The sequence below is a fragment of the Ambystoma mexicanum genome, chromosome 5q (assembly GCF_040938575.1).
Source record: "Ambystoma mexicanum isolate Mex_15411 chromosome 5q, UKY_AmexF1_1, whole genome shotgun sequence".
NCBI lineage: Eukaryota > Metazoa > Chordata > Amphibia > Caudata > Ambystomatidae > Ambystoma > Ambystoma mexicanum.
This window is the reverse complement of record NC_090933.1, coordinates 979,924,772-979,936,818: the sequence shown is the minus strand read 5'-3', so window position 1 is coordinate 979,936,818 and position 12,047 is coordinate 979,924,772. Positions and strand designations below refer to the sequence as shown.

Here is a 12,047-nt window from a genome sequence, read left to right as displayed (position 1 = left end):
TTCATATTAATGAGCAAACACCTTTTGAAAATGTACATGATCACACGGCCAAATGCTATTGATGGGGGCATGGGGGGCACTCGTTCTCCCACCTGCTGGTTGCATACATCTGTTCAGCCGGTGCTCAACCCATGAGGTGACTCCAAACACTTTGACATACTTCACCTTTCCTCCATCCTTGTGGTCGTCCCCCAACATGGGGAAGGTACTGGAACCTTTGGCAGCGAAAGACGGAGCTTACCCTATAGTATAGCACAGCCTCTGGGACGCCCCGCCTCACCTCAGTCCCTTTTTCGACACGGACGGTGTCGGACCTGACAGCCAGCGTGGAGACTTATTAATCTTACTGCGTGCTCCCCTTTTCGTTTAATTCTTATTTCACTTCCCTTCGGTGCATGTTGGCCACAGGACGATTCATGAGATGTGCTTCTTGCGATGGCTCGTTCCCGGCCTCTGACCCCACATGCACTTTGTTTTACTGTTTGGGGCCCAACTACCGCTGGGACTAATGTGCGGCCTGCAGCACTCTTGTTCACAGGGCATTGAAGAATAGTTTGTCGCAGTGGAGAGAGATCTTCCACACTTCTCCTTGACTCCACCTTAAGGACTTTGTGACCAGGTAGGCCAGCCACCCAGCCGAGGTGCGTGTGGGGGCGGGGCCCCCTTACCAGGCTGTCTACAGTAAGACAATCGGGCTTGTCATCTTCTATCCCAGGTTGTAAGGGATCCTCCAGTGCCACCTGCAAGAGTCGTTCTTCAGCTAGATCCAGCACGGCTACCAGCACAGGTGCTGAGGGCTCCCAGCCTACCCGATTCTGCTGTGAGGCAGTCCACTAGGGCGTTACGACTACCGGTTGTCCGGCTGAGGATCAGAACCAACCAGAAAGCTGAGGTCGATGCCTCTGCTCCGGGTGCAGGACCCAAGCTGTATCCTGTGCCTGAGGCGGCATCTGGCTCGAGCCTTGGCGCCCTTCCAGGGCGTGGTGCAAGGTTTCATAATGTCAGAGTGACACGTGGCGGAGCCTTCCAGGCAAGCAGCCATCTTGGATCCATCTCCGGGCCTGCATTTAATGCTTCCTCTTTCGGTCCCCCTGGTGGATCGAACCTGTGTTGCTCTGCATAGTCTTTCTTCAAAGGCGAGCGGATTGCCACTGAGCTATACTCCCGAGGCAAGGCCTTTCATGACTGCCTTCAGCACTTGGAGTACCCGGAGGTCCCTCTTCCTGAAGAAGCCCCTCAGGAATCTGGTGGTGCTCGCAGGGGCCTTCAGAGAGATGTGCTGCAGGTGGCGCCGAAGGTCTGGGAGAAGACCAGGGCCAACGCCAGGATGAACAAGATGTTGGACAGCAGGTTCACTGACGGACGGGGAGTCAATCCTCCTTGCCTCCGTGATGGCTGTGGCCTTGCTTTATTCTAAACCATCGTCTTTGCCATCTTTCTCCATGGGAGCCACCTCCTGTTGCCTCTCCAAGAGAAGGTCCTTGAGTCCTTGGAAACACGCTGTTACTCCAAGCAGCAGGCCAACGCGGACGCCATCCTAGCTGTGTCTAATCGGAAGCTTTGGTCGGAACTTGGGGAATTTCTGCCGAGCTCCCCTCGGATAAACAAGCGTCCAAGGCAAGTCTGGCAGATGCCCATCCGATTGCACATGACCTCATGGTGTCTTTGGTCTTCCACGTCGACAAAGACAGCAACGGGCTGTGCCTTGGTGTCGATCAGGACGATGTGGATGCATGCCGCAAAGATTTCATCCGATGTGCAGGAGCGGATCCTTGATCTGTCCTTCGAGGGCGTGGACCTTTTTGATTTATCCACCAATGACTAAGCGGAAAACTCCCACCCAGACCGCCAAGTCCTTGGCCATCCTCACAAAACTGGGTCAGAAACATGGTAGGACCGAGTGCAAAATGTTTTCTGGCTTCAAGGGGTTCAGGGATGGCAGTACGTGGAGGCCTGACTGGTCACCCAGCAGAAGGAAGCAGCAGAGGATTTTGTGCAGGTTTTTTCGCTCGTCCGCCTCTTGATGCCAAAAAGCAGTGATCGACGGGGTCGAGGAACACATCTTGCCTGTGGGGGCCATTTGGCTCTGTTCCAGGACACCTGGATGTGTCCTTTCAGCAACACATGGCTCCTTTATGTGGTATCCACTGGCATCAGCTTCCTCTACCATCCTCTCCTTCGTCAGATTGGTTCCCTAGCTCTCGTCTTTTTACTCCCGCGCACATAGCAAGAGTCTGTGTGCAGGGGACTGGATGTGTCCCCTGGACCTCCAGGATGCTTACCTGATTGTACCAATTTATCAACCACATCAGAGGTTTCTGTGGTTCACAATTGGCGTACCACTTTCAGTACAAAGTGCTGCCCTTTGGCCTGAACTTGGCCCCTCGTGTCCTCAGTGGCAGGTTTTCCCCGCTTGATGGGCCATCATCTATATCCTTACTTGGACTGGCTGCTGAGGGCAGTGTCACCGAAAGGGGTGGTGCACTCCTGCCAGAGACTGGCAGATATCCTTCAGCTGGGGTTTTCCCTCAAGCGGACAAAGTCAAAGTGTGCACATCGCAGGAACTGGTCTTCCTAGTGGTGTGTTGGAACACTACCCGTTTCCTATCCCCAAGAAGCTTCTGTCGCTCTGCAAGGCACTTTCTGGCCAAAGTGTCCGGCATGGTGGTTCCAGCACAGTCTGATGAGGTCGCCTTCAGCTCCTCCGGGCAGACGATTGGGATCAGTAGGCAGTCGCACGGATAGGATCCCTATACCGCCGTTCCTTCTGCCTGACCTTTGCTGGTGGCTGATTGCAATGCTTCAGTGGGAGCCCCCTTCACCCAACCAGCGCCTAGTCTGATGGTGATGACTGACTCCTCTCTTTCGGGCTGAGGGGCTACGCGATCCATGGAGCACTTACTTGTGAATTGCTTGATGCTATTTGCTTTTGAATTGTGTTCCACTACAGGCCTTGCACATTTGTGAAAACTCTGCTAGGCCTCCATGTCGAGTTCCTTAGTTTTACATACTTGACCTGAGAGAAATGCACTTGCCCCATGGTGACGGGTGAAAAAATAGTTACCAGTGTTTTCTATAAAATGGAGCATGTCACCATAAGCACACTTCAGATTTGGTGCAATGCTGCCACCCCAAAAGCCAGCATATACAGTGATTTTATTTGCCAGCTACTAACAAAGTTGGCTTGCAGTAAATTTACATCCCCATTCTTAACAGCAAGGCAGAGTACCATATAAACGGTACTAGCGCTTATAAAATCTACTCGCCAATGCCAGTGGACTAGTAGTTTTAGCAAGCCCTGCACTATTCTAGAATGTAATGCTAGTATAACAGTAGTATCGCTTGAAACAGAATCGGGGTAACTGTTTACCAATAAGGTCTGCTTACCTTGACTTGCATGCTGCCATTCTAAAAGTCTAATAATGTGGTTGTATTAACTTTGAATTGCCTACTGCTATTCTAAATGTGGTTTATACTTTGGGTTATTAGTTTATTGCTTTTCTAAAGAATTTGCTTTTGCCTGTGTAAGTATAAAATAAACTAAAACTATTACAGTACATCAGTGTATACGTGTTCCTTTGGACCATATGCGTGATGCTAGCTCTTTGTACCTTCCTACAGCCCTCTCTCCCTGCAAAGATGAGCCTGGCTGTTCCGTCATTGCTATCCTAATGCTAGATGATGCAGGACTGTACTAATAGTTTCTGCATTGCTCAAGGTAGTTTATTAAAGTCTTACTTAGGTGGACTAGAGAAACTGTCCTAACAAATGCTACCAATGTTAATACAAATCTTGGAATAGGAAGTCTGTCGCAGACGTTTTCTTTCCACTGTTGACGGGTGCTCTAATTTTAAGGTCCTAAAGACTTAGCTGTTTATCAAATAAGGGCTTACCTAGTAATTTGACCTAAGACACTTAATCCACAGGATGCTATTCACTAGCAGATGTGTGCTATACACAAGACCCTTAACAAAATCATTGACTTATTTGACCTCTGATGTCCACGCAGGTGAACCACAAAACTCCAAATTCATTCACCCACAAGCATTTTTAAAAAGTAGCTATGAGCTAAAGAATCATGCTGTGGCCTCCAGTGGAGCATAGGCTACAGCCCCATCCCGAAGGCTTGTAACTTGATTTTAATAGTAGAACTGGGCAGAAAGGATGATGCTTGTAATACAGCCTCCATATATAAAATCTAGCACAGATGACCACAGCCCCACCCTCTTAATTACTGACATGGAGAAATCCATCCGGCGTAACGGAGCACCCTATGGAGATTTTGTATTGCAACATTTGAAGGACCCTGTATTTGAAGGGCAATATGAACATTTCCCTAATTGAAGAAGACTCTAGTCTGGCCATGATGTTCAGGGTGTTGGAGCACTCCTTTACTTATTTGATATATTTTAACTCTCTTTGGAAAACGCAGAAGAATCTCTGGGTTGCTTTGCAGTCCTTAGACATTCCATCATTTGAGATGGGGAGCAAGGCAACACCTTATTTTAAAATCAATATTTTATTAGTTTTTAACAAATGTGTGGTCTTGAAGGCGTACCAGCATTTGTTGATGGCTCAGAGCTTCCTTCCTGTAGAATCTGCTCCCATCTTCTTTCCTGCAGGAAGGCTGGCACTGGACAGCTAAGATTCATGAAACCCCAGTTTAACTGAATCACAGAATTGCAGAATTGAACCTGGAAGAAGTGGTGCAAAATCTAGATGGTAAGGTATGGGTCCTTCACTTCCAGGTATACCACCTGATCTCCTGGCCTCAAAATATATCTCAAGGCAATTTTCATATCTCTATATACTACAAAACCATTTAAAGCCCCTAATTTATTACTGGACTAAAACTTGTATTTTCTTTGTACTAGAAAGCTGCTGAGTAAGCTTACTGGGGCAGCGTTATCAACCCTTTCATATCCAGTCCAGAACCTCCTGGGCCAAATGGAAAACTGTCCCTCCAAAGAGAAGCTTTTTTGCCCTTTTGCTGCTTCTGAATGGATGGAGCAGGGGAAGGAGGTGTGTGGAACCGGGATGTTAATACATATAAAAACGTAGACAATCTTGAAGACGAGCCAAATCAGTTTGGTTTTACCCTGAAAAGAAATTAATCTGCACCTAGTTTTCCCTGTAACAACCTTGCACTATTAGTGACCAGGAGGTTAAACTGGCCCTGGATCAAAAAAGACGAATGGATGGAGCTAGGGGTGTGGGGGAGGTTCCAAAGCCTGCTGTCTGGCTTCTGTCGTCTGTCCCAGAAGGTGTTAGATTGGGGTCTAAAATTCTCCCGTGGAAAGCTGGTGACCTATCTTGCAAGGATCTGCACAGTAAGGGGAAACAGGTAAGGCAGTGGATGTGCTGTAAAACGTGCTTTGGATTCTCGTTGGTCTAGGAACGTTGACTTTGCAAAAGTACGCTAAAAGAATCATTGTTTGAGTGGCTGTTTAAAAGTAGCAGCGAAGGAGCGGTTCCTTCACACCTAGTTCCTGCTGTCCTTTCCAGGCGCTTACTGCCCCATTGTGTGCAGTTCGCCCTTCCTTCTGCTCGTTCTCTTGCGCTCTTCTGTGAGCGAGCTCCTCCAGCTGGCCGCCGGGACTCACTTCCCGGTATCGCTCCAGGGTCTGCTCTTGGGGGGGTTGCCTGGCTCTCCCATCCTCGTACCATGCCTGCTTTTTCCCTGCCGTCCGGTCCGCTGGGATGCACCGGCTTACCCCTCTCGCTCGATTGGGGACCTAGGCTGGGGCCATCTTGGTTGCACGCCTCCTGATGTCTAGCCTTGCCTCTTGCCCCATCGCCCCGCAACGGTCACTGCAGCTGCTTGATGTGGTTTGCTGTTCCATGGCCGTTTTGTAATGAGAGATTAGTGTCCATTTGGCCATGCTACCTTGGCACTCGGGACAGAGCAACTCTGTGAAGCTGCTACCCAATACTTCGTGCAACAGCATCCCCAGTACTTTAAATTGGGTGTAATGGATTCATGTGGAATGATGCATATGGAATTCGGAAATATAGAAGTATTGCACATATTGAACAAACTGCTCATTAAGTGTATTCGGAGTTGTGTACATGTGTAATCTTAAATGAAATTCTTTTTTACATTTTAACAATCTTACAGTTTAAGTGTGTGCAATATTTTGTTAGACGTAAAAGATTCTAATGGAAATAGTTTGAAATTTGTTCAACTTCAACTGTACTTTAATCGTGTTAAGTTTAATTTTAAAACATATAGCGCTCTAAACTTTGCATTATTTTGTAAATGGTTGAGTCCCCTACAATCTTAATTTCCCTAACAAGACAACATGGGTTCAGTGACTAGCTTTTTGCACAAGACTAGGTTTTACAACAGTTGGTCTTTAAATTGTTTTATTTTTTATTTCAGATCTACGATGAAATGGAATTACTGCAGGGGAAGTTGGAACTCCTTAGTGATACCAACATGGTTGACTTTGCAATGGATGTGTACAAGCACCTTTACCCAGATACAGAAATCCCTCATAGTAAGTAAGATGGATCAATTTTACTTTTGAGGAGTAAATGCTGCCTGTAAAGCTCTAGTATATTCTTTGCACTTCCTACCTGCCCTTTGATGCCAGCAGGATATCTCAGCAAATTAAGTTTTCACATGGGAGATCTGTGTGAGACCAGCAGACCTAGGTTTGAGTCTTGGTAGGGCAGAGTGTGAATTTCCTCCTTCAGCGAACTATACATTGAGTACACTGGGAAATCTCACCTAATATAGTGCTTGGAACCAACATGAAATGCTGTGTCAAACATGTTTTATCAGCTTCCTTGATCATGCTGATTAAAAAGTATACAACTCGTAGGAAAAGGATGTAAACAGAAAAATGACTGAATCCATCACTAATCCATATTGAATTTGATTTGCCAGGGTCACTGAGTGATCTACAGGTTCTAATGTGCAGCTGTTATGCAAGAAGTTTCCTTAATGCTCCGCCCCCCCAAGCAAACTTTCATTTGATGCCTGGCATTTGCTTGACTAGTAGTAACCAGGCTTTCTTGGTAGATCTATTTGGCATGTGTTTGACTACACAACCTTACGTTGGTGGGTAACATTTAATCTCAGCTTGAATAGGTGTTTTTGCTTTGGCAATGTGGGTTTGGGTATGGTAGATTGAAAAATCTAAATCGGTGATGTATTCAAACGTGGAGCTGCCTTCCAGACTACTAGCACGTGCACATTTTATTAATTCTATAATGTGCTTATGGAATGTGTACACGCCATAAACTCTGGTTAAAAACTGGAAGTACATTTTTAATCCTTAGAAGCAAGGCATTCTTCCTCTTGCTATTGTCACCCCTTTAAAAAATGTAGCGTTTATGAACAAGGATGAATTCCGAATTTGGTGATGTCCTTTCATTTCAGCTTTTTTTAAAAAAAATCATTGTACTCTGTGCCCTACTGATAAGCGGTGCATCAACCACTTTTACTCCCTAAAAATAGGTAAATACTCCCTAAAGAAAATAGCGAGTAAAAATGTTCCCCACACAAAAATCGTAAATGGACACACAGAACCCTGTGCCCCTGCTTTCACCTACACAGCTCCATGGATATGTTTGGACCAGTACTGCAGATTTTAAAGTGCCTGAATAACTAGGTGCAAAGAAATAATGATTAATTAAACATTTCCATTTTCTAGTTGAAACGTATTTTTATTCTCATTGGGACTTCGACTTACATTTTTTCACTAAAAAATAATTTCACTGCCAACATTTAAAAAAAAAAAAAGGGAGTTAAAATACTTGCACTTCCAAGTCTTATCTGGAGCACTGATTGTACTGGATGGCCAAAACATTGTGCAAGGAGTATGCCCATCAAGATTTGTTTTTTGAAGTCCTCCTACACCATTAGAAGGGCAAAAATTGACTAGTTTCCAGGGAGATTTCTATAGTGGTTCTTGAATGCATCGCTTGACTAGCTTTTACATGGATACAGATGGTGTCTAAATGTTCTTTGTCAGATGGCATGTCTCTAAAAAAGATGAATGCTCCTCGGTCAACTACTGCAATCTTTTTCAAAAGGTGGTTACATTGATAGCTTTGTCATATTTGTCATATTTAGATAGTTTAATCCATGATTGTATCAACAGCAACTTGGGTCATATGCACAAGAACCGACCCCAAGATTTGCACTCGCCATGGCCTATTGATGAGTGTTTGTGAGTAAATATTTGGTGTGCCCTCTGCGTGTTTAGAACTGAGAGCAATTGACTTTTTGTGCTTGACTGGTAGATTGCAACTTAACACATTTACCAGTGACTTTGATATGTTAATTTTAATTCAAGGTACTTTCTTGCCTAAACTAAAAATGTCATTTTTGTGTTGAGTAGAAACTACTGAATTAATCATGGTGGGTTAATATCGAACAACTCAAGTAATTAATGCTTTTATTCAATTAATTGGACATTACATGTAATGTATTGAAGCATTATTGCCAATACAGCCATTCAGTAAGGTTTTGTATTGTATGGTTCTGTTTGTACTACTGATCTGTACTACCTTATGATGTCCCAGCCAAACCCAGGATCTTGGCTACATGGTAGCCATCACATAGGTGCCCCCCACCACAACCAAACGGTTTGACGAATTGCCTTTATTCACTTACTATCCTAAATCTTATCCTTTCTAAAACTCGACTGCAACACCCTTTGTTTTCTTCTTGAACCTGAACACCAACATAGGGAGGTGGATCTTGGATTTGAAAACTTTTTGGGAAGAAAATGTCTTCCATGAAAAGGACCTTTTCCTACACTTTCCCTTAAACTACACTGTTTGGTCACTCTTCCCTTTGGGTTCCTTCTTCCATGACACTGTTACTCCACTGCCACCTAGTACTCGAATTTACTAATCCCTTGCAATTGACCCTCTTGCCCAGTTCATATAATTGCTGAACTGTACCACTAGGTATGCTAATGTTTGTGCCCACCCTGACTCACATGTGTAAAATGAATAAAACACACTCTCCCTGGGCAGGGAATAAGGCACAAAAGCGCAGGCTGCGAGAGTTCAAGGAAATGTTTATCTAGATCTCTGAGAGCGCTCTGAACACATCAAGGTTACAACACGTTTATATAGTACATCTACATTTTTAACATATGATGCTACGTTGGACCAGGATTGGTCAGCCGTGGTGGCAACCTAGGTGTGGGCATCATCTCTTCCTCCGGGTTGGTTGCTTGGTTGCGGGAGGATTGAAGTCAGACATTTGTGCTCCGGATGGGTGAAGGTCAGGTCGCTGTGAAACACGGTGGTCACTATCTAAGCTAAGAAAATATATTCTGAGTAATGCATGCACTAAATAATAGCTGATCAAAGGACTCTTAGTAGTGTATCATGTCGTTATACAAATCACTCAAGTGTTTATACCATCTACACATTTGGGTTATACAGGTCACAGGTTTAAGGGCCTTGGCCACTATAATACTGTCATTAAACTATAGGGTTAGTCTCAAGAATCTCAGGTACGTGGCACTTGTTAGTATTGGGCACGATATACTGCACAGGGGTCTAATGTTAGTTGGGGGTCTGCTGGGTCGGTTTCATAGTATGGTTGGCAGTCTGGCACCTGAAAGGGATGCCTCGCAAGGACACAGGTTTAGAATGGCAATACGTTTCAACTGGCGAGGGTAAAAGGGCAAGGACACTTTTGTGGAGATGAACGAGCTATGTGCTTGGCTCATGTTGGTTCACATGCGGGACAGTGATCTCAGAGGAAAAGGGATGTTACATTTATTTGTTGCAAGCAGCTCTGGCCTCAGCGTGAGAATGGAGCTGCAGAGTTTTCCAGTTGGAGTGGGGACGAGGATGGGGGCCATGTGCTCCAAGCTACAGTGGCAGGCAAAAGGGAGAGATGCGTTTTGTACTATCGCAGTGAGGCCTGGCTACCAAGATGGAGTCGAAAGGGGGTACAAAAAATGGATGCCCTGTGTCCTGCTCGGTGGTCCCATCTACCGTCGGTTAGCATCGCGTAAGGGCGAGGGGCATATCCACCACTAGAGGCACTTGGTCCAAGTTTTGTACTGAGAAGTGATGGTAGAGAGGGGCCCATTGGCCCCTCGCTCCCACACATTCCCCCCTTTTGTTACATCTAAAGTAACGAATACTTCTACTTTTTATTCTTTTCATTCTCCCTTCGGTAGTACTCGACCTCTGCCACCGCCTCGTCCCACGCGGGGGTACCTTTTATGGGCGTCCAAGCTCTGCAAACGCTTCTAAGGCTGTTTCCTCTTCTGGAACATTCATCTGGGGTACACTAAGTAAATACCTCCGTGCCCATCTAGATCTACCCATACTTCTTGGTACCATTGCAACTCTCTTGGTTCCTTTATCGTTGTGTAATGCAAATTATCCACTAAATCCCCATGCTGCCTGTAAATTGCTGTCATTCTGTATTGTGGTGTGGTGTACTCTCCTGTTTGCATTTGTGCATCTATCATGGTAGCTACTGTTGTCGGTCGGCCCATTGTCACCATCATCATAGCTGAGGTTGGCATGCTTTTCTCAACACCGTAGTCCCAGTTGGGACACAAAAGAACAGGAGCACAAAAACGATGATGGGGATCAGTATTTTCATTGCCACATTTACCCATGATGGTATCCAGCTGAACAAATTGTCGAATCATGTACTTCTGATCCTCCTTCCGTTCTCATTCTCTCCCCGAAGTTGTGCACTGCGTTTATCACATGGGAGAATGTTCCGTTATCAGCGTCTTCAGTTGGCACGAATGTGCAACACGCCCCCCAATTTTCCGGTAAACACCGCCGTCCATCGCTGTGAGGAGATCTAGGACATATCTGTTCTGCATTGTCATTAGGCGCAGCGCACGGAGCTCTATTTTAATCACGTTGAACCCTTCTTCAGTGTTGATGGCCAGTTGAATGAGCTCCAAGCGCACGATCTGCAACCATTTGGCGTTTGCTCGTGCTTGCAGTCCAGGGGCAAGAAGTGAGGCAAAGAATGTCTCTGCTGATGAAAAGAGCTTGTATTTCTGCGGGATCTCATATTTTGCTTCGTGTCAATCTTTTCTTTAGTTCATATTCTGACAATAGTTCATATGCTGGAGCTTCTGTTCTTATTAGTTGGGGCGCTTTCGATGGTTCAGCCGATTGCCCTGTTGCCGATATGCCAGCCGATTGCTATGCTGCCTCTTGGATGTGGCTCTCTGGTATTCCCATCAGGGCTGTGTGGAGGGTGGCTAAAGCACGAGTTCCTTTCCACGATGCGGGGAGGTGCAGGTAAGCTTGTTTGCCTCAAACCTAATACATGTCCATTAGTGCAGCTGTGCCTTTTTCATGTCTGGTATTATTACCGTTTTGTTACATCTCCTTGTCTCCCCCATGTCCACTTTCCCTTCCCTATGGAAACACAGTTCATGTGGCACTTCTTTTTGTATTTTGATAGGTTTTTTTAATGCTGTGACCCACGTTAGCTTTGCGACATGTTGGGACCAAATGGGGTCACATACCTCTTTTATCCATTGGAAAGTGCCATTTGGTAGGCCTCGAAGTGCTTCGGCTTTGCATTGTTTCTTTGTGCCATTTATTTTCTGCATATCATGTCCCCTTGATAACAAGAAATGGTTCTTCGAGGCAAATTACTCCTTGGCGTCTGCTTGTGCATGTTTTCTCGTTCTCTAGCTTTTTCAATGTGACTTTGTGCGCCTGGAATGTGCGCTTTATTCTGCATAAAACCAGATGAATTAAACATTGGGCCTCCGACAAGAGCACTTCCTGTGGTACTAACATTTTCGGTGTTCCTGATGTATGCGGGATGAGTGAACAGACGTAGCAGCTCTCATTTGTTGCTTGCTTCACCGTGGCACTCATGTCAGAATACCATTTATTTGATTGATCAGCGTGGCGGGGATCTTCTATTTCATCTAACCCCAGGTCGTGATAGATGTTGTATCTTTTCCCTTCCGCCACCCTTTTTCTCCTCCTTTCCATTTTTTTTCACCCTTTTGTAATGTATTGGAAACATCCCAGCCCATGTTGTATCATTACTATTCATTATGGCATATGTATCG

General features: G+C 45.5%; 1 protein-coding gene across 1 annotated transcript in view; it reads left to right on the top strand.

Moving 5' to 3' along the window:
* Positions 1-12,047, top strand: part of EIF3E (eukaryotic translation initiation factor 3 subunit E) — a 284,648-nt gene that overhangs the window by 62,689 nt on the left and 209,912 nt on the right. The window contains exon 2 of the mRNA XM_069621505.1: positions 6,383-6,500. Within this exon, the coding sequence (XP_069477606.1) occupies positions 6,383-6,500 (118 nt within the window). The remainder of the gene's footprint in view (positions 1-6,382; positions 6,501-12,047) is intronic.